The sequence below is a fragment of the Pseudonaja textilis genome, chromosome 3 (assembly GCF_049901715.1).
Source record: "Pseudonaja textilis isolate UNSWEBS1 chromosome 3, rPseTex1.2, whole genome shotgun sequence".
Taxonomy (NCBI): Eukaryota; Metazoa; Chordata; class Lepidosauria; order Squamata; family Elapidae; genus Pseudonaja; species Pseudonaja textilis.
The window spans coordinates 12,304,836-12,327,982 of NC_141992.1; the positions used below are offsets into that span (position 1 = coordinate 12,304,836).

A 23,147-nucleotide genomic window follows, 5' to 3' on the forward strand; every position below is an offset into this window, starting at 1 on the left:
TTCGGAGCCAGTAATTCTTGAGGAAAACTGTCAGATCAATGACAGTTTCATGACTCCAGCATGCCAATGATTCCTTCTCTTTCTAATAGTAATTGTATGAAAGATTACAACTGCAAAGATAAAATCTAATACAAACATTAAGGAAAAAAAGTGAAAGGTGCAGAAAAGAAAAAAACATACAAAGAAAATACAGAGGAAAAAAATAAATGTCAAGCTCTGGGAAAATCAGAAGATCCAACCACTTTAAAATGAGTACATAAAGATTTATTGCAAGCTTAAGTGCTGTACAAGAATCTGACTAGCTGACCCATTAAGGGATAAGAGAGGCATTCAAGATGGGCGGGACTTAAATCTCTTGCAGGTGCACTGGGACTCATGACTTATGACATATTTGACCCTTCCCTCATGCTCAGCCTGGTCATCTACAAACATACATACATAGATACATAGACACATAGATACATACATACACACACAAACACATACACACACACACATACATATGACTTCCCCCTTCAACACAAGTATACACAGTTTTAGAAACTCACCAGCTTCTCATAAGATATAACAAATGATCTCTTCTTTCCATGTCTCGTCTATTATCTATAAACAAATCTTTAAAAACTCCTCATTCACTCTTAGTCAACAAAAGTCCATTAAGGATTACCAGAGATAACAACATATTTTAACTTTGATCAAATAAGCCAACTTTATATTCTTTCCTTTTATATGTAACAATCACGATGTTTAATCCCTTCAAATAGTATCGTAGAACTTCTTTTCATATTTTTCTTTATCCCTTCCCACAAAATTCTTCATGAATCCCTTTGTAATTGAAGGCTGGATATGAGACATCCTGCATGCCAATGCCAGATGCTCTGTCATGAAACAGTAATTCTTTTCACATATCAATGCCACATTCTTGCAGAAATATTGGGCACTAAAGCTTCCAGTTTAATGAGGAATTTAATTAGAGGAGGGGAAAAACAATTTAGAGGTGCCTTGAAAGCTTTGCTATTAAAACATCATAAAAAAAAAAAAAACTACAGGTGAACGACTAATAAAAGTGACCCCATATAGCTCTCAACCCTACTGTTGAAGACAAAGACAAGATATGTTGATCATGTTGATCCTCCAGAAACTGAACTAAAATGCAGATTTCCCCTATTTGCACTGGCAATGCAGGCAGAGAAGTTGGAGTTCAAATTCTACAACCAAGAAAAGCAAGGTTTATTTCATCAATAGCATTGCATGTCAAAACAACTAGACACAAAGACAGTTTTCCCCCATGCCATTGCTCTGTTCAACACATAATTTTCTCACAGCACTGTCTTATGACTAGACTATCTAATCATGTAGTAGGATTGTAATACTATCATCCTTCTTATCTTTCCTATTACCTAAACCTAATGGTGTCTTATGATTTATGATTGTGTGTTATAATTTATGATTAGACTGTTACTTGGCCGATAGAGAATCTATTCTATATTTTATCTTTGGTTTAGGAAAACAAAGGCAGTTTCTAACTTAGCCTTCCTGCCTTCAACTGTAATTAAAATTAAGTTCAGTTTGCCTGGAGCTGCTGGACACAACAAACCACAATTAATTGAAGTAAAAACATCCCGTCTCCTCCTGGTGGCAGTGATTGAAACAAAGGGAGAACACCCAGCTTGGATGCCTATGTGTTCCATTGTAAAACACGATGTACAAAAGTTTGTACAGATGGGAGGAAAAGTGACAACAGTTTTCTATCTCAGACATACCAAATGTTGGGAAATAAAAATAAATGAAATCTTGGAGAATTGTCAATTCCTCATTACAGTACACTCAAGCACAAACTAAACAGGAAAATGAGGCATCCGAGTAGAAATAGCAGATTTCTCCCAGACAGCATACAAATTAATTAGAGCAGCATGTCTTTTCGCGTACAAACTTCAAAAGGTGCAAAATAGATTTCCCAGCTATTGGCAAACAAAGCAGTTACAATGATTTTAAAATGAATTGAGCTTCCATTGAAAAAACATCAGTTGTCATCTCCCACATCATCTGCAAGAAGACGTCACACAAATAAACAAGGATTGTCCAGTCCAGTCTTAGGACCTTGTGACCCAATGGGAGTTATCCCAAGGGGCGTGATTCATTTCAACAGATCTTGTCAAAACATTCTGCTTATTTTGAGTACAATCCATGCTATCTCTCTATTGTAAACTTCAATTCCTTATAAACCCTGTCAGTGTGTTCAATAGTTGAGCATTAAGGAACATGTAGTCCAAATATATAGAAGCTGAAAGACCAAGTTAAGGGCATATTATCATGGAGAAAATCCAATTACATAAGAGTTGACACTGACGCTAATTATAATGTTGACTGGAATCTACTTCTTGACTTATTTATCAAAAAATTTTCCTGCCTTTATTTTTATAAAATGGCGAACACATCTAGAACTCCTCATTTTCCTCACAACAACTTTGTTTTTGTGTAAAACAGGAAGAAATCAAATTATGTTGCATGGATTTGATGATTAGAAATAATAACAGATAATAGAAAATTTAAACTTACGTTGTAAACTAGGAATGATTTAGTGTAAAATTATAATTATATCTCTTGTAAAGGAAAGTCAAAAGTCATATTTTTCTTTCTGAATGTTTTTCATTCCTTAATTTTTTCTCTCATTGGCCTCCAACGTAATTATTAGTTCTTGTTAGTTTTTATGTCTTTATTTTAAAATTTAATAGTTATTTTCTTTAAAAAAAGTAATCACTGATTTGCTGGCACATAATCAAGATAGAAAATACTATGCTACATATATATGCCTTATAACTTATGTGGGATTCTGGAGAAAAATGATTTTGGTTGGAAATATGTAAATGAGCAATGGTACATACAGAGACCTTTACTTTGCTTTTTTTTAAAAAAAGTATTCTGTGAAAACCATCTGTTGTAGGGAGAGAAGCCAGCGAGATGGCCATGACATTTTCAATGGAACTTAAGCATTCATAAAACATTCCTTCACAGCCTGAATTGTTGCTGTGACTTTCCAACAAATGTGGCCAAACTCCTAGCTCCCTCACCATCAACCAAGATAACTACAAGGATAAAATTTGTAGTTCAGTGTCATTTGAATTACACCTGTAGCAGTCCATCCATCCACTCTTTCATCCAATGCAGGTAGTTCCTTGACTTGCCACCACAATTGGCACATACTTTCCCATAGGTTGGTGTGGTCTTACAGCAAGTCAGCAGATCAGATCCCATTCAATGATTGTGTTTACTACAGTCATTAAGTGAAGCACAGGATTAAATGAATTACCAGTTATTAAGTGAAACCAACTTCCTTAATTGATTTGCTTTTTGGAAGCCAGCTTGGAAGGTTGCAAATCACAATCCCGAATTGTGAGCATGTCACTGTGTGGATGGTTCAATGGTCATAATTTGTAGGACATTTTGTTAAGTCACTTTTTTCTGAGCCCATCATAACTTCAAACAATTGCTAAACCAATAGTCATAAGTCAATAAGTCAAATGTTCGTGCCCATTTTTTTCTGTAATAAAAAATAATGGCATTTGCTCAGAGGTGGCTCAACCTTTTGGTGGACAAGATACAAATAATATTTGGCAGAAAAGAAGGTTAAGGAACACATCACATATATGTGGGGGAGGGCGGGCTTTAAAAAAGACCTTTGACAATGTTACTGTAGTGATTATAGGGTTTATACCAGGGGTCTCTGATGTCTCCCTTGGACGACTCCTCTGACTCTTCCTCAGAGGCTGAATCAATGGAGGATGAACTCATTCCTGGCCCATCAGGAACTGGGTTAATTAATGACTCTGAACTGCTGGCCAAAAGAGATTTAAAGCGGGCTTCAGCTGGGAACAGTTTACAGGTCAATAAAGAGGAGGAGGAGCTGCCTTTTGTGTTGAATCCAAGAGCACACAGGGAAGAGAAAAGACAAGAGCAAAGGAGATCTGCCAAATTACTCAGAAGGCCCCACCCATCTTAATGGGCTGCACCAGAAAGCTATTCATCATGCAGACAAAGGCAGAGGGAGGCGTTTCTGGGGACAACGTGTTTGATTTATGGCTATGTGTTGGTTCATGCTTCCTGCTTAACTTTGTGCCTTGGAGACTGTGAACTCTTTTTGCCAAGTGAACTCTTGGGTTGTATTTTTGGTTTTGCCTTATGGCTTCAAGTTTGTTTGGTGGACTTACTTGTTGGAGCAACTATCTAATGTGTTATGGACTATTAGCCATTGTCTTGTGGATTAATCTTGGTCTGCTTGTGGCTGGCTTTATTTGGGACAATTCTGAGGCTGGGTGAAGGGAATTGCTGGGGAACATGAATAAACTCTCTAGAATAGAATAGAATAGAATAGAATAGAATAGAATAGAATAGAATAGAATACTTTATTAGCCAAGTGTGATTGGACACACAAGGAATTTGTCTTGGTGTAAATACTCTCAGTATACATAAAGAAAAGGTACATTCATTAAGAATCATAACATACAACACTTAATGATAGTCATAGGGTACAATCAACAATCAAATCATACTAGGAAACAGTCAGGTGGGAGGGGATGGGTGATAAGGAGCGGTGAGAAGATTAACAGTAATAGTAGCGCAGGCTTTGTAAATAGTTGAACAGTGTTGAGGGAATTATTTGTTTAGTAGAGTGATGGCTTTCGGGGAAAAAACTGTTCTTGTGTCTAGTTGTTCTGGTGTGCAGTGCTCTATAGTGTCGTTTTGAGGGAAGGAGTTGAAACAGTTTATGTCTGGGATGTGAAGGGTCTGTAAATATTTTCACAGCCCTGTATTCTATTCTAAACTCCCTAAAACACACTTATATGCGTGTGTGAGTGAGTGGGTCAGCACAGGGTCTCAGAAATGGACAACTTCACGACTTGTGGACTTCAACTTCCAGAACTCCTCAGCCAGCATGGAATTTTGGGAGTTGAAGTGCACAGAACTTAAAAGTTACCGAGGTTGGACACCACTGGTTTACACTAATCTTTTCATCCATTCCCCCCCTTTTTTAAAAAAAGGGTAACAAACACACACAGCCAAAAATGGCAACAAGCCTTTAGCTTGCAGCACACATAATCCAAAGATTCTTCAAAAAGGCTCAGTTTAAAAGAGCCTTTGGGTCTCATTTATTGTAGCGGGGCCCTTTCTTCCCAGGATCATGTAAAAGGTCACCAATTCCTCACCTGCTGTTTAGCATGTGGATTTAAAAAGAACAAGGAGGTGACCTCCATGGAAAATGAAGTCCTGCCTGAGAAGTCTGTTGAGCCCATCAACTGTAGCCTCACCATCAATTTCTAATTTCTAAAGAGCATTTTGACCTGGAACAGAAAAATGCACAGCAGTGGAAAATGCATTTAGTGGAGTTACTTAGCCATCCAACTATTTAACAGTTGCAACCAGCTGACATTACAGTTTTCGAATGCTCTTTATATCTTCACCTGCTACTGCCACTGAATTTGGTATACCAGGCCCTCTGCTCCACCTTGTCTCTCCAGCCAGCACAACTGTTCTGACCCAAACCTTGTTCCAAGGAAACAAACACAAAACAGAGGTAACAGCAAAACCTTTTAATGATTCATTACTAATTCTGTTCCTTCACGGTCAAAAGGCTATTAAAACTAATTGTCTCTGATAAGAATGAGCTTTGCCAAGGTTGTGCAAGGCTGCCAAGAACACTAGATAAACTTGCTAAGAAATATTTCAAACACAAAAAGTCTCCAAACACCAATCAAGATAATGCAAATGTTCACAAAGCTTGAGTGCAAAAATTTCTTTGCTTCCTGCAAAGAACTCCAGTTTCTCAGCTGGCTTTTATCTTTTAAGGGAGGGGCCATTATCTTGCAGCCTTACTCCCGAGTCACCCATGCTGCTGCAGCTGCTCTTTCCTTCGAGCAGCCCTGCATGCATGCACAGGCTCCTCGGGGACACAGGCTCCTCGGGGACCTCTGCATCACTGCTGCCAGCCTCCACAATCTCCGAAGGCAGCACTCCACTCCCTGATAGTCCTGGCCCGATCCCTGCATCACACGCAGGCCCCTCATCTGAGTCCTCACTCTCCGAGACCTCAGCCGTCCGCACCTGCTGCCGGCAAACCACAACAACAACACAGCACAATACATCAAGCCTCCCATTGTCATAAATCCCCTTCCAGGAGACCAGACTAATTACTTTAATGTCTCAAAAGATGGTGTGGTAAGCGAGGAAAAACACTCAACCAGGGATGGGAAAACAAAGAGAAGAAGTCGACACCCAAACCAAAAGGAAACCCAAAATACAGGCAGTCCTCAACTTACGACCATAACTGAGCTCAAAACTTCTCTTGCTAAGTGAGATGGTTGTTAAGTGAATTTTGCCCCATTTTACAACCTTTCTAGCCACAGTTGTTAAGAGAATCACTGCAATTGTTAAATTAGTAACACGGCTGTTAAAAGAATCTGGTTTCCCCGTTGATTTTGCTTGTCCGAACGTCGCAAAAGGGGAGCACATGACCCCGGGACGCTGCAACTGTCATAAATATGAGTCAGTTGCCAAGCGTCTGACTTTTGACCACGTGGCCATGTGATGCTGCAATGGTTTATAAGTGTGAAAAAAACAAGTCAATTTTTTCAGTGCTGTTGTAATATCAACGGTCACTAAATGAAGTGTTATAAGTCAAGGACTACCTGTACTAATAAAATACAGGCTTACAGTATTTACAGCGGGGGTGAAGCTACTTGCTAGGTTCTCTGCAGCAACAAAGAAACTGTGGGAGGTAGAGAGTGGGAAGAATCAAATCAATAGCGCAGAGTCTATGAATATTCCACATGCAATCTCAAATAGAATAGAATGGAATAGAATAGAGCTGGAAGGGACCTTGGAGGTCTTCTAGTCCAGCCCCCTGCTCAAGCAGGAGACCCTATACTATCTCAGACAAGTGACTGTCCAGTCCCTTCTTAAAAATCCCCAGTGATGAAGCACCCACAATTTCTAAAGGCAAACTGTTCCATTGGTTAATTGTCCTCACTGTTAGACAGTTTCTCCTTAATTCCAGCTTGTTTCTCTCCTTGATTAGTTTCCAACCATTATTTTTTTGTCCTTTGGAGAATAATTTGACTCCCTCTTCTTTGTGGCAGCCCCTCAAATACTGGAATACTGCTATCATGTCATAATATAGCCACAGAATGCAGCAGTGAGCAACTGACTAGTCTAGAGCCAAACAGAGCCCTTGACATGCGCAGGAGAGCCATTCATACCTCTTTACCTTATCCATTTATTTAGAAAATTTATTAGATGACCGATCTTGTCCTTTTGATGGGAAAAGGGTGAAAAAAAAAATACCCATAAAAATGATGAAGAATATCGTCCCCACCCACCCAATTTATGGAGAAATGAAATAATCTACACCCATTTAGTAGTGCTTGAGAATTTAAAAATAAATTGCTATCATCCCCTTCCCCAAATAATAATGGGTATTTAAGTCAATCTTTTTACAATCTTCTTTTACAAATGGGGATTCTTAAGTGCATGTGGACAGATGGGCATCTAGGACATCAATTGGATCTGTGGGATAATCACCAAGCCCTCTTAAGAGAAGGCACTATAATTCAACGTTAATTTAGCAGCTTTGGAATGCTGCTTATCATCCAAACTAAACAAAATTTTACTTTAGCAGTTTCAAGAGCAGCAAAGACAGGCAAACAAGGTAAACGAAGAACTAAGGCTGGTGGACCCAAAGACATACTTAGTAAAAGTGCCTGAGAAACAAATGTGTAGCCTCCAGGTGGTGAAGACAGCCTGACTACTACAGATGTTGAAGCAAAACCAAGACCACAATTCCGTTTTGCAAATTACAGGGTGTGCTTAATGACAGATCTTCTTGTTGATCGGTGGATGATCTGAAGGTGATCAAGAGTCTGAATCAGAATGGACTTGCAGCTCATTTCAGTTCCCCATGCCCACAATTCATTACAGTACACTTTTTTTTTTTCATCTAGGCCAGGGTGTCAAACTCAAGGGGCGGGGGCTGAATCTGGCTCATGGGGCGCTTAGATCTGGCCCGTGGGGTTGCTCTGGAAACAGCGAAGGACTGGCCCACGGTGCTTCTGCCAGCAAAAACAGAGCTCCATTCACTGGCAGAAGGTTGCAGGAGGCCGTCGCAGCCTAAAACGAAGCTTGGGAGCCCATTTTCTCTGGCAGAGCACTCCAAGCACAGGCACCTCCAATACAAGTGATGTTGAGCTGGCCAGTCCCACTCCCCCCCCACCCCTGAGATCAAACACAACCCTGATGTGGCCCTCAATGAAATCAAGTTTAACACCCTGTCAGGATTCCTGCATTTACTCCAATTAAATCATGAGCCTCGAGCCACACTCCCAAAACTAAAAAAGATTTATTTGAAGTTAACGTTCTATGTCCGGCATTAATCTGGGCGTAGCCAACTCTGAGATACGTAATTCACTGTCACCCTTGATCCTGCTTTTCCCCCCACCCCTCTGGATGTATCATCCAATGAAAAATGTCCAAGAACCTTCAATCATGCTCTCCAATTAGATTTTTGTGCGGCAGAAGCCTCAGTCATCTAATCAGTCTTTGAAGAAAATATGAATGGAATGTACTTTCGATTCACACTGCTGCCTGCTCTTTGAAACTCCCCCCTTTCTTTCTCTTGTCAACTATAAAACGTGTATACAAAATGTTTTATGAGTTGACACACCGCTGATCTAGGCATCAAAGTTCTGCTGGATTTCAACTAAAGAAGGTAACCTCCATGAACCCAAATCTCTCACTTGCTCTACCATAAACATTCTCTCCAAAATTGACATACTCCATCTTCAGTCCACAGAAACCAATCCTGAAGAAGCCCATTGCTCTGCTCCATCTACGATTGAAGTCAACGCACTATTTTAGATGTGTTATCACAAGGCAGTGATTATTCCACGGATATTACTCATAACTTTTCATCGATGTCTTCACTGGTGTTAAATATTTGTTTATATATTCATGGCACCCTCCTGGTCCCAATCAACTTAACTTGCCCTCATTAACAACCCAGTAGGATCTGATGATAGACCAGGGGTGGGATTCTACCAGTTCGTACCTATTCGCTAGAACCAGTTGTTAACATTCTAAGCAGTTTGGAGAACCGGTTGCTAGAAGAAATTACTGGCTTAATCCTGTAAGGAAGGCAGGAAGGAAACATTCTGGTGTTGCTTACAGAAACTGCCTCTCCATTAACCCTTATTACATTCTTGGCAGGACTAGTCTTCCTGTCTCAGGAATGTCTCTGGAGTTTTTTTCCCTTCCTTTGCTGGTACTTTGCTAGTGTGGAGTGACCATTCAAAGTTACAATGGCACTGAAAAAAGTGACTTATGACCATTTTTCACACTTATGACTGTTGCAGCATCCCCACAGTCATGAAAGGCCAGGCGAGGAGATGCGTACCTCGATGTGATTGAGTTGGCCACACCCACCCAATCACATGACCACCAAGCCATACCCACAACCTAAGCCATGCCCACAGAACCAGTTGTTAAAAATTTTGAATCCCACCCCTTTGATAGACCACATGGTGATGAATATTGTTATATCGTTTCATTCATAGAACCCTTCTCAATTGATTGGGCGGGAGAAAAAAAGGGAGAAATCAGGAAACACACACAAATCCCTCCACAAAATAAAAGGGGGAAAAGGACAACTACAGAAAACAATCCTACAGAGCAGGAAAAATGGGGAGTATTTTCCCCCCAAAGTGATGGGATAAAATATTTTAGAAAAACAGCACCAACCACACTACCTTTCAATCCAAGTGCTCTGTGGGCAGAAGAGTAGGCATAAATAATACAAGTGATGAAACCTTAAACTGAAGAATATTTAGCAATATAAAACTGTGCAGAGGGACAGCTCAGATCACGTGCTACATTCCAGTTGAAAAGATGTCTACCTACAAGCCCCTTATTTATTTGTGACCGATCGTTGACTCAGGAGACATCAGAAACTACCCAATAACCCAGAGACACACAACCAGCTGAGTTTTCTACCTGACATATATGAGAGCAAGTACAGCAGAAATGAGTCAAAACTCAAGAGAAACTAGTAGACATTGTCATGGTGGACAAACTCCTACAGAGATGTAACAGAAGCCATAAAGATAAAACTGACAAGGAATAAAGTTGTAAGTAGAGAAACAGAGTCCCACATTTTGCAAATTATAAAGGAAACTTTATAAGGATAGTTATTGCAATGCTAAAAGTTTCACAACCTTGGCAGATTTGCTGATCTGTACTCCCTGAATATGATAGATAGGAAGGCTTGCTGACCAATGATTCAATATATTCAAGACACCAAGTGTCATAAAAGCAATATTTTAGTAACAGATGTATCAAGAGTCTGAGGGTCTTAGCACATACAGAGGCACTTCTGGTAGGGAGTGAGGTTATTATACCACTAAAGGTGCAGCATTAAGTCATGTCCATGTAAACGTCCTTCTGCACAGAACATAAAGGATATTATAATAATATCTCGGTGTAACGAAAGTAGTCAAGATGTGGCAATTGTTTTGTCTTTCATCATCTAGGCCCAAGACTCACTGTTTAAGCTCCAGTATGGCTTTACCTGCCACCAAACAACATATGGGTGGGATAGACCTCTGCTTCTAAATTTTAGAGACTTGAAGATAGTTGGACTTCAATTTCCAGAAATCGCCAGCTGGAAATTGAAATCCAACCAATTTTCACATCAAGCTTCCTGAAGTCCAAAGAGTTGAAGTCCACCCCTATTATTAACACTGCTGAGGTTCAAAAAAAAAACCAACAACACTGGGATAGACAAACCCATCAAATCCCTTAAGCACCCGGCTAGGTTTCTATTAACACTTATGTAGAAACCTGCTCGGTTTACATATAATCCGGTTCCTCTTAAATCCGCTTCTTTTAGAATCCTCTTTCTGGCAATATGCAAATGTACAACATCATTCTACGGGTTGCCCTCAACCACAATGGTAAATAAATGCATAACCTATTCCAGACCTCGCTGTGGACTTTCCGTTTGCTATTTTCCACTCCCCATGACCATTTGACCCTTGAGGAAACCAACTGGCATATTGCCAAATCAAGTCTTTTGTAAGCCTTCCTTTTTGCAAGGTCTGGTCCATTGATTCCAATCTCCACCTTCTTGCTTTTTCCTCTAAGTTAGGGGATCTCCAACATTGGCAACTTTAAGACTTGTGGATTTCAATTCCCAGAATTCTCCAAGGTTGGAGACCCCTGCTCTAAGCCACTGGTGTCAAACTTGCCGTGTCACATTGATGTCACGTGACCTATTGCCACGTTTTTTCCCCTTCGCACAGCTGGGGTGGCCGTAGCACATCTGGCCCACGGGCTGCCAGTTGGACACCCCTGCTCTAAGCAGACTTCATTTCCCTTCCATGATACCTTATTGTCAAATCCCTCCCTTCCAATAATTAGAACAGATAAAATGATCCAGCTCACCATTCACAGTTCCCTCTGGAATAAAACAAAGACTATGTTTCTTTGCCCCATGCAAAAAAATGTCACTTAATTATTTTCATAACTTTAAAAAAAAAAAAAGACCTAGAGGAGAGCAGAAACAAAACGATGCCAAAGACAAGCTAGTGTTCTCGGGATTAAAGAAGCCGTTTTAAGAGTTCACAGCATCACTCTTCACACTCGCACACCCTGAGATGCAAAAAAAATAAATAAAAAGCAGTTATAATCCTACAATTATTGGTAAAGCTAATTGGTAGTTTCTCCCTGGCTGTGTTTTCATGTTGTCAGTAAGGCAGTAATGAAAACGAGCACCGGGTTTGAGAACAGAATGTCTGTAGACTTGTTTACCCCATATCCGACAACAACATTTGGTTCAACAAGCATGGCAAAGAGACAGTGATTTAAGGAGCTTTGAATGCTTCCATGTCACAATGCATTGCATGCAGACACAGGCCGGGAAGGGGGGGGGGAATCCCAGCCAATAGAAATTGAAGTTTTTCCCAACAAGAGACGAGGCAAAAAAGTCACAGCGCAAGCAATGGCTGCTGCGACCGGAACATTCTTTTGCTAGAGCCAAACAAAGCCCTACATTATTCCTGAGCTACTAGCTTTCAAGAAATACCCTCCAAGCAATTAGCCAGCAGAACATTTCCAGTTTGGGATTCTTCCTCTTTGCTTGCTAGCGCTTTTCTTCCCCACCATCCTCACACATACCCGGGCAGGATAAAAAAAAAACTCCTGTTTCCAAATTTGAGCTTCCGGCTCCAAGTAAGTCAGTCTTCCTACCTTTGAGGAACTCCTGCCTTTCCATCAGATTTGGAGAAACCAAGGCTGTGTAGTCCTCTTCTGAGAATCCTGGTTTGCAAGTGGGCCTGACGGTAAGATCCCCATTGTGTGCCTGCAGAGAGTAAGAGAAGAACCAAAGGGGAAAAAAAAAGAAAGGAAAAAATTCCATGAATTGGGTTGTCTTAAAGAGGGGAAAAGGAGGGAAAGAAAGGGAGGGAGGGAAGCAGATTTTTGCAGCCAGCGTGCAGGTGTCTGCAAACAGCCAAGCTGGTACAACAACAATAATAGGTTCATCATGTCGATAACATATTGCAAGCTAAGGAGCAAAAAAAAATAATAATCAAGAAAACCCCAACAGGAATCCAGCGTATTACTTCCCAGAAGTCTGGATGCCGAAGATAAGTAGGGTGGGGGGAAGAAAAGAATATTAAACAAAGATGGGGTGAGTCATGCAAGCTGTACATCGCCACACTTTCTGTCTAGCAGCAGAAAAAGGAACCCTAGTGGCTAGGATCAATACCAAATCAAGCCATGGTTAAGGAAAGAACGACTGGCTCTCGCTTAACACAGAATTGGAAAATCCATTTAATCACCCTGTTTGGCTCTATTTGCCCAACAGTAAGGACCCGCTGGAGTTCAGGCTAAAGCTACAGCAAGATGCCGGTTGGTTTGTATACCCAGACCACGCTTCCCTTAACAAATCAATGTGGAATTGCTGAGCAATCACCAACTGGTAGACAGAGAAAGGGGAAAAACTGCCAAGAAGCCAGCCGAACATGCCCAGCAAAGTGAAATCTAGGAAGGTTAAGAAAGCACCCCAGAGAAATAAATAAAACACAGGCAGATCTTTCTCCTCCTTCCTGTGCTAACTTGCAAAGCAGGTTGATTTTTAAGAAGCATCACATATCTATTCCAAACTTTCAGTAGGAAACCTCCAGCTTTTTGGCTTCATAATCTCTCCGTTTGGGGATAGACAGATAAAAACAGATCTGTCTTCAGATGCAAGCTAGACCAAAAAAAAGAGAGAGAGAGAAAGGCCAGATTTTTCTCCCCAAGCCTTGAAGAACTGACTAGGAAAGAATCAATGCTATTTGTGCCTGGCTTTCCAGACCTAGCAGCTCAATTTGACTCCATCTAACATAGTCTGCTTGAAACTAAAATGCTGATTTGCGGGTGACTTGTAAATAATCAAATTCCCATGGTAAGGAAGATACTAAGATTTAAAGATACTAAGATACTAAGATTCCCACGGTAAGGAAGATACTAAGATTTAATGCAAGGAAGCATCCGTTTCATGCTGCTCGGGGACTCATTTGAAGATTTAGGTGAGGGCAGTGGGTTCAAAGCAGCCCTGCATCATAAAACCAAGGGACCTACACCCAGTAGAAATTTTAAACCACTTCCCCCAAATGCTTTACACACCCTTTTACAAAGGATCCTCTCTAAAGATCTGACAGCCAGGAAACTGAAGCAGATTCAGCCGAGCAGGAATTTTAAATAATTATGAACAGAAGGAAAGCCACATAAAACCTAGATGTGTGTAAGAGAGTGTGATGAAGGGAAGGAGTGAACCCAAAGCTCATCTCCCAGGCTGACAAGCTTACTAAGCAAAAAAAAAAAAGCAGGCCCCTGTAATCTCTGCAAAAAAAATAAAAAATAAATCACGACTGGGGGAGAGAAGTGCCAGCTTCTTATCTCAGAAAAGTGAATCTTCCTTGGAGCTCTCGGAGGTTGCTAGTAAAGGAGTTGAGTTTGACTCAAAATCCTTCAGAGGATTCCAACCACTCCGTGATTATGGGGGACCTAGAGAAAGAGGGTTATCTATGTGAGTGGTGGGTCACAATATAGCTCCAGAAAGGCAAGTGTTTTCTCTCTATGCTCCCAATTTAAGCTCACCGGTTCTCAGAACAAAAGGGCTCTGGTTGCCTTTTAAAAGAGGGTGTGTGTGGGGAGAGGGCAGAGAGGCAGAAAAACAGTCCCGTCCAGATTCTGCACACTCTGGCCAAGCAGTATGAAACTCTTGGGGTGCTGTCATCTAAGATGGAGTTAGATTTTTAGATTAACAGAGTTGGAAGGGACCTTTGTAGGTCATCTAGTCCAACCCCCGCCCAAGCAGGAGACCCTACACCGTTTCTGACAGATGGGAGTCCAATCTCTTCTTGAAAGTCTCAAGGGGTGAAGCTGCCACAACTTCCAAAGGCAGTTGGTTGATTGTTCACACGGTCAGAAAATGGGCTTCCCTCCCACCCAAACGTTGGGCTCAAGGCTTCTGAAAGGTTATTCTTTCCATTGAGAGAAAAGTGGGAAGCACCCATTGTCGTTGTAAAACAAAGTCAAAACACACACTTCCAGGGAAGTCAAGGCAATAGACAAGCAATAGTCAAGCTCTGGAAATGTAAATCTCCGGCATCCAAAATGCAGAAGACTAGACAGCAATGAAGGCGATCCTCTTCCACTAGGCCAGGTCACCGTTCATACCATTTTGCCAGTGGAGCAGTGTTTCTCAACCTTAGCCACTTTGAAGACCAGTGGGCCTCAACTCCCAGAATTCCCCAGCCAAGCCCTGCTGCCTGAGGATTTCTGGGAGTTGAAGTCTACACGTCTGGAAATGGACACGGTTGAGAAACATTGCTCTTAAAAACAGGGATATCAAACTCACGTCGTCATAGCGGCGTCAATTGACATATTGGGGCTTTTTTTTCCCCTTTGCTAAACTGGGCGTTGCCAGTACATGACACATCCGGCTCATGGGCTGGGAGTTTGACAGCCCTGCTCTAAAGTTATAGAAACTTAGGGTAAGCAATCAAAGAAAGTTACATAATAATTCCTATTTTTTTTTTTTTAGTGGAAGGGCCCTGTCCACTTTAAAAAAAACAGTGTCAGAATAAAATGAGGTGGCCCCATTGCCAGTCCCTGTCTTGGATCTAATGTCTGTTCCAAGCCACCATCCAATGGCTTTCCCCTGCTCTGTGAACGTCCCACTCATTACAGCCAAGGCGATTGATACTCTTCATTAGGTTAGCTGCTATCCCCATCCCTTTAGATCATGTCACCGATCAGCAGGGAGAGACATCCGCCAATCAGAGCCCTGAAGCCAGAATAGAGGTGGTGTAATTTCTGGATAAGCTTTTCCAACTTGCTCTGTCTATGTCTCCCATCCATATTCGACTTTGCAGCTCCCAAATTAAATAATGGGAGAACATCCAGGGCAGAGACCACCCCATAGAAGAGGAAGGTAGCTTATGCCTGTGTTACAAGTTAAATCCTGCATAATGGGGGAAAGAAAGAAAAAACTGAAGCAGATTGCAGTTTTTATAAGGGAAGAGATTCAACCAGACAGTGAAACTAACACCTAAGTACCACAAGCAGAGTCCAGGGTGTTTTTTCTTCTTCTTCACATTGCAGCTAAGAAAAGCTGAGCTGCTGCCTCTTAAAGCAAAAGCTCATTTCAGAATACCTTTAAAGTAGATTAGTGCAAACACACCCTCCTGTCTTGTCCAAATAACGTAACGGAGGGAGGGTTTTTTTTTTTTTGCTCTCTGGTCTGGTTTATTGGAAGCCAGAGGCAAAGCTAATGTCACAAGTGCAGAAGAGTGTGTGGGAAGAGATGATGGGTATAAAATGAAGTCAACAGAGTGCTAAAGAAGAGGGCAAAAGGCCATAAAGAATAGGACCCCGTAGTAGTGCGCAACTCTTAACAACCAGAAGAGGGGATATCTTTATGGCTTGTGACACTTCCAAAACACACTTGCAAAACACCCACTCCAAGTCAGCTGACCTCACCTCCAAGCAAACAGATGACAAATCATTCTGGATTTAATAACTTTGAAATTACATAGCAGAAACCCGGGCACCTTAAGAGGGAAACATTCTGCTTAAAAAAAAATCAGCACATCCAATAACTTAAAGATGTACACCCATGGGATGGAGATGAGGACAATGGGAAACACAATGTGGAAGGCTGCTACGGTACAGCCATGCAGTCATGCCCCGACCACATCAAGGGACAGTTTGGGACAGACTCGGAAGCCATCATACCCAATTTCAAATATCAGGTGTGTGTTTTTGACCCCTCCCTCCTCTAAAATGTCTTTGATGCTCAGATTCTCTCTCAAAAAGCAAATCCCTTCCAAAGAGGATTCGATGGGTTAACGCGGATGAGTAATGAGCTCCATTAGCCAATAAACACACCTTGCATTCTGCTTTTAAAAGAGCAGCAAGGCTGCGTTCAGACAAGATTATTTCCCCAGTCTGGGAAAGCCGTGTTTGGAGAGCATTCCCAAGCGTGTTTTTTTTTCCTCCCCTCCAGCTTCGTTTGTAGGGAAAAACCCAGCCGGCTTGAGTTCCGATTCCAGCTCGGTGGTCTTGCTAAAGCCCAGACAAGGGTGAATTTACTAACCTAGTTTAGAATGTTGTGTGAATGCGGCCAAAGGACAATTCCCACCCACCCCTTTTTCTGAGAACAGATTTCTTACGCGGGTTTATTATGCAGAAAACCTCGGTTAAGTTGACCGAGGCTTCCTGCCTGTTTTAGAGTGAGCATAACCGCCTTCCCATTCCCTTTTTTTTCGTTAACCCTCCAAGCGCGCAACTTCAACGCAAGCCGCCAAGTCCCTCATCTTTTTCGCCACCCTGGGTGACAACACGGCTCACAAAGGCACAAGCGAGACACGCGTAAAGAAGTTCTGGGAGATCCCCCGTGAAACTTTTTTTGTGTGTGTCTGCAACCGAAGAAAGGAAGGGAATTCGGAAAGCTCCCCCAAACGCGCACTTCCTCGGGGCTCTCTCGCCCGCCTTGCTCCCCGCCGACACGCACGTCGGGATGGTCACGCCGAGAGAGATTTAAAAAAACAAACAAACAAAAAGACCTCAGGTTGTCTCGCCGGCTTCTCTTCCTTCCCTGCGATGTTCCGCATTCGCCCAAACGATGCGGCCCCCACTTAACTCACCCCACCGCAAAACCCTCCCTCCGAAAGATTTCTCTCCGCCAAGCGTCTGTGAATAGATGGAGGCGGGCGGGGGAGAGAGGGAGACGACGAGAAAGCTGTGTGTGAATGCATCTCAGCTAGAGAACACAAGCCAGCATTGTTGCAGAAGCTCTGCAAAAAAAGAGAGGGAGAGAGAGAGCCAGCGAGAACTTGGACGGGGGGTTTGCGGGGGCGGCGAGGGGGGGGAAGGGTTGCGTGGCGATGCTTTGACACGGGCTCTTCCCTTCTCTGCTACCCCTCCCCAACTCTCCCTCCTTCCCCGCCGCCCAGGCCGGCAGACAGACGTGCAGCCTCTCTTACACACGAAATCTATTGCGACGCGAGAGTGAACAAAAGGGGAGAGGGCGCAAAGCAGGCATAAATCCCGGCTCTTCCCTCTCTCTCCCCCTCTCTCTTTCTCTCTCTCTCTCTCTCTTTCTCTGCCCCCCCGCCGCCCCACCACCCGCTTTCCAATCTCCTTTCCGCAGGCAGGAATCTCACGCAGGGACCCGATCCTTCCGGCAAAGCCCCAAGCCGGCACCGGAGGCGGCGTCACGCCGGGATGCAGGCAAGGACCGGGAAAGCGCAAAGAGGCTATCACAAGGAAGAAACCCAAGCGGGCGGCGGAGGGTCTCGGGCAGCAGCCTCCCCGGCAGCAAAGAGTCCCTTCCTCCCGGCGAGTGAGCGGGCGCCCAGGCTCTCTCTCTCCCCCCCGCACCCACCCACCCACCAGCCCACCCTCTCCGCCCGCGGGCGCAGCTCCTCCAACTTACCCTCGCCCAGTTCCAGCGGCAGAAGAGCAAGAGAAGTAGCATCCCCCAAACGGTGGGCATCTCCGCCGGTTTCCCCCCCGTTGCCGGGGCTCGGGCTGCTTCCCCGACGCCTCCCCGCCAACTCAGCCCGCGCTCGGCACACTCGCTTCGCCGGCTTGCCCTCGAAAGCCGCAACTCTGCCTGCTGCTGGTTGCTTCGCCGCCGAGCTTCGCCGGCTTGCCTCTTTTTGCTTTTCTTTTTTTTTTCTCTCCCCTTTCTTTCCTCCCCCCCTCCCTCCCTGAATTCCTCCCAGCCGCTTTGAATTGCAGGTGAAGCGCTCTCGGTGCTGCTCCAGCGAAAGCCCGCCTCCCAAGCCCAGCCCATACGGCGCGGAGGGGCGGGCGGGCGGGCGGGCGGCCTTAAAGGGACCGTGGGAGGCTGATGCCGCGGCCGGAGCCGGCAAGCGGGAGGGCGGCGGGGCGAGGAGGAGGAGGAGGGAGGGAGGAGCGCCGTTGGCCGGGATGGGATCCTGCCAGGCAAAATCCGGACTGCGGGGAGATCATCCCGCGCGCGGCGGTTGCTCCCGAGTGGGACGCTTCGCCTCGCCGCCTTGGGTTCAGGGCTGGCGGGCCAACTCCTTTGCCTCCCCTCCCCTCCCCTTCCCTCCCGCGGGTGGACTTTAGAGGGGCGCTCCGTGGAGTTCTTGGTGCCGGAGGAGCTTGCGGCTTTGGGGGAGCAAACCATTAGGGAACCACCACTACCCCGGGATGGGATCATTCGCCAACGCCGCTGGGCCCGCTCGACGATCTTGCGTTCTCACGACCCGCCGAACTGGAGGGATGGACGGGACGAAGTTCCAAGGAGGCGGGCAACAGGTTGACCCCCCGGGGGGGGGAGGAAGGGGGAAGGGGGGCGAGCGGGGGGCAGATGCAGAAAAACGACCCCTCCTCCTCCTCCTCCTCCAAGGCGGTTGCGATCCTAGCGGGGTACGCGAGGGGAACGTGGACGTGGGAGGCAAGGAAGGGGGAATCGCCCACCGGGTGCCCGGACTCGGAAGCTAAGGAAAGTCCGTCAGTCAGTCTCTCTCTCCCTCCCTTCCTCTCTCTCCTTCCTCCCTCCCCCCCCTCTCTCTCCCTCCCTTTCTCTCTCTCCTTCCTCCCTCCCTCTCTCTCTCTTCCTCTCTCCCTCCCCCCTCTCTCTCCCTCCCTCTTTCTCCACCGTCTCCCCCCTCTCTCCCTCCCTTTCTCTCCTTCCTCCCTCCCTCTCTCTCTCCCTCCCTCCCCCCCTCTCTCCGCCCCATCTCCCCTCTCTCTCTTCCTTCCTCCCTCCTTTTCTCTCTCTCTCCCTCCCTTCTTCCCTCCCCCCTCCCTCCCTCCCTCCCTTCCTCTTCCTCCCTCTCTCCTCCCTCTCCCCCCCTCTCTCTCTCTCACACACACACACACACAAACACAGAGTTGTTCTGCTTCTGTACATGTGAATTCGGTCTTGCAGAGAGGGCATATAAATGGAAGATGGGCTACTTGCACATGTTGCTGAGAGCTGAGGGGTTTTTCCCACTGTTTTTCTCCGGAAGGAGGCCCTTGGACTGCCATGGGATTTGCTTCCAAGTAAACACGCATCTGAAGTGGGGCAGTGTGACTGTGTAGTATACCCTGGTAGCCTGGGATGTACAGAGCTAGAAAGGGGAAAAAAACCCATTCCTTTAGATGGCAATAGAAAACCCACTTGTGTACTGTTGGCAAGAAGATTGTAGGATTAGTAGAGTGGTGTAGGGGTGAAAGCACCGGGAGAAGGTGAGTTCCAGTCCTGCCTTAGACATGACAGCCAGCTGACGATTTTGGCCAATCACCAGGAGACTGTGAGTTCCAATCCCACCTTAGGCATGAAAGCCAACTGGATGACTTTGGCCAATCACCAGGCGATGGTGGGTTCTAGAGATCATAGGCATGCAAATAGGCTGGTTGACTTTGATCCAGTCACAATTCTCTCAGCCCAACCCACCTCACAGGGTTGTTGTTGGACAAATAGGAGGGGGAGGAAGTATTGTGCGTGTGTTTACTGCCTTGGGTTATTTATAAAAACAATAAAACTGAGTTTTAAAAAAAATTCTATTGTTATAGATAGTATTGTTGGCAAGAAGACTCTAAGTGTGGACTATGTAAGTCAGTGAGAGTCAGCTCCTCTTGGTCCCATGATGGTGAACCTATGGCATGCATGCCAGAAGTGACACGCAGGGCCACTTCTGCCAACATGGGAGGGTGCCTGCACCCTCCCCACCAGCCAGCTGATTGTCAGGTATCTGCCACCCATGCACATGGGAGACACGCGCAGAGGCCTGCAGCATGTATGGGGGTCACACATTCATGCATAGAGGTGCATGGTGTACACGCAGGGAATCATGCTCACATGCACAGAGGGTGGGAGCGTTGCGTGCACATTGCATCATGGATGCAGGCATGCGAGCGCATGCGAGCGCACTTTTGGCAATGCAACGTGTTAAAGGTTAGCCATCACTGACTTAGTAGATCTTAGTAGACTTAGCTTATCTTGGAGCTCATTTACACTAACTTCTTTCCCATTAGTGGATCCTCCACTAATTGTGCTTCAACATGGGGCCTTCTGCCCCTGTTGAAACATCTCCAGCCAGTGTCGTCCATGAAGAAAGCTCTATAAAATCACAGCTACCGTGTTGCAGTTGAGGCCTCAGGCTTTTATAGGTATGGTGGTTATGATGATGATGATGATCATCATCATCATCGTGGGATTTTTACCCATCCAAATTCCCACTGAGAAGGTCCTCTACAAAGGAGGATCTACCGCTCCACTGTTCATCATGTCTTACCATCAGGAGATGTTTCTTCATGTCCAGTTTAAGTTTATACAACCAAGGTTTGTTGCCCTGACTTCTGGAACAATTTTGAACAATTCTGCATTTTCTTCAGATAGTTGATGTCAACTATCAGGTCTAAAGAACTGTAATTCTTAAGAAACTTGAGATAGTTGATCTTCTTCAGATAGTTGATGTCAACTATCAGGTCTAAAGAACTGTAATTATTAAGAAACTTGAGATAGTTGATCATCTTCAGATAGTTGATGTCAACTATCAGGTCTAAAGAACTATAATTCTTCAGAAACTTGAGATAGTTGATCATCTTCAGATAGTTGATGTCAACTATCAGGTCTAAAGAACTGTAATTCTTCAGAAACTTGAGATAGTTGATCATCTTCAGATAGTTGATGTCAACTATCAGGTCTTCAGAACTATAATTTTTCAGAAACTTGAGATAGTCGATCTTCTTCAGATAGCTGATGTCAACTATCAGGTCTAAAGAACTGTAATTCTTCAGAAACTTGATGTCAACTATCAGGTCTCCCACAGTATTCTCCAGGCTAAAAAAAAGTAGTGGAAGTTCTCTCTTCCAGACTTCTTATTTCTTGGATTTCTGTCTTCTAGCCATGGTGTGGTTGATTAATAGCCATCCTAAAATATGCCCAGATCAGGTTCAACAACCTCAGTGTCAATCTGACAGAATAAATATAATGGTACTTTCAGGTGAGTCTTAATTTCGAGCCCCTGCCTGGACAGCTCCCTGTAGTTTTCTTGGCATATAAATGTAGTAATTTTATTTTTTTTTAATCAGAAGTGGTTTGCCATTGCCTTCTTCCTAGGGCTGGGAAAGAATGACTGGCTCAAGATCACCCAGCTACCTTTGTGCCTAAGGCGGGACTAGAACTCTCAGTCTCTCAGTGCCTAACCTTTCACCACTGCATCAAAGTGGATATGCAGGATACTAAGCACTAGTAATCTCTCTCTCCTGCATCCCACTGTTATCTCATTTCAAACTGCAGTTCACCCAGACTTCTCGATTGTGCTTTGCCAAGTCAACTGTCTTGTATGCTGTCTTCATTCACTCTTCTTGGGGTTTCTGTGGTGTATTTATTTCTTCCTTTCCATCCATGCATTCCATTCATAAGGAACCTGGGTTTTTCAGCAATGCCATCAAAATCAAAGCCCTTCTACATTCAGACTTTTTTCCCCCTATTTATCGCCTGTTATACAGCCCTCCCGCCTTAAAACCTCTAGCTTTTCCTATATATTATCCATTAGGTGTTTGTATAAAGGTCCTAGAATCCTTGAATTGCATTATATCAGGCACGAAAAGAACCACCCAAAGGTCCAGTTAAACTGATTTATTGCTACCCATCCCTCTGCACAGGAATAGTTTCTGCTAACAGCCCCTGCTTGGTATTAGATAAGGGTCAAGGTCCCAAAGGTGCTTTTAAAAAAAGACAACTGAAGAAGCTGCTCGGATGAGACGCGAAACATCTTCAAGGAAGTCCAGCTGCCTTTTGAGAAAGCACCTTTGGGACAACCATGACCTGGATGACTGAGAAACTCCATAGACATAAGGACCAATGAAAGTCAAGGGAAGTTGGGCTTAGTTCAGTCATGGCTCTGTAGTGATTCTAGGCCTGTGATGGCGAACCTTTGGCACACATGCCGGAAGTAGCGCGCAGAACCATTTCTGCAGGCACACAGAAATTGATGCACGCTGCCCCCCAGCCAGCTGATTGTTGGGGATCTGCTGTGCATGTGCAGTGCAGTGGGTGGGGGGGTTGCACACACAGGGGATGGAGGGATGGGGGGAGGTCACATGCACATTGCATTATGGGTACAGGCACATGAGCGTGCAACAGCAAAAAGGTTAGCCATCATGCTTCTAGGCTGATCCCTCTTCTAATGCCACCCGCAGGTTTTGTCATTCCTTCTTCTATACATCACTAGATGTGTTCCTTTCTTCATTCCCATGATCATTGAGTGCTTCTACGTCCTGGTAATATCACTTCTGCAAACTAAGTATGCATCCACAGACCCATTTTCTGGACTCTGTTTTTTCTCACCCATGATTCACCTTAAAAAAAAAAAACCCACATCAGGTTTGTTTGTTCCAGATTCATTCTTCTCACTTACAACGTTCTGCCCCTTTTTTGCCAAAAGACCTTAATCTTGGCAATGTGTCCTATTATCAAAGAACCCAAACCAACCCTGTTGATTATCTCTGCATAGCCAGTTCAACTCCAGTATTTTTTTCCCCCACTTCCTAGGTCACATCCTTCAGCAGGAGGGAATGAAGAA

General features: G+C 44.3%; 1 protein-coding gene across 1 annotated transcript in view; it reads right to left on the minus strand.

The window, feature by feature from the left end:
* Positions 1–18,258, minus strand: part of CDH4 (cadherin 4) — a 995,035-nt gene extending 976,777 nt beyond the window's left edge. Inside the window, exons 1-2 of the mRNA XM_087928929.1 lie at positions 18,032–18,258; positions 12,292–12,403 (exon numbers count right to left, since the gene is read on the minus strand). Of these exons, the coding sequence (XP_087785055.1) occupies positions 12,292–12,403; positions 18,032–18,091 (172 nt within the window). The 5' untranslated portion in view covers positions 18,092–18,258. The remainder of the gene's footprint in view (positions 1–12,291; positions 12,404–18,031) is intronic.
* Between the last annotated feature and the right edge of the window lie 4,889 nt (positions 18,259–23,147).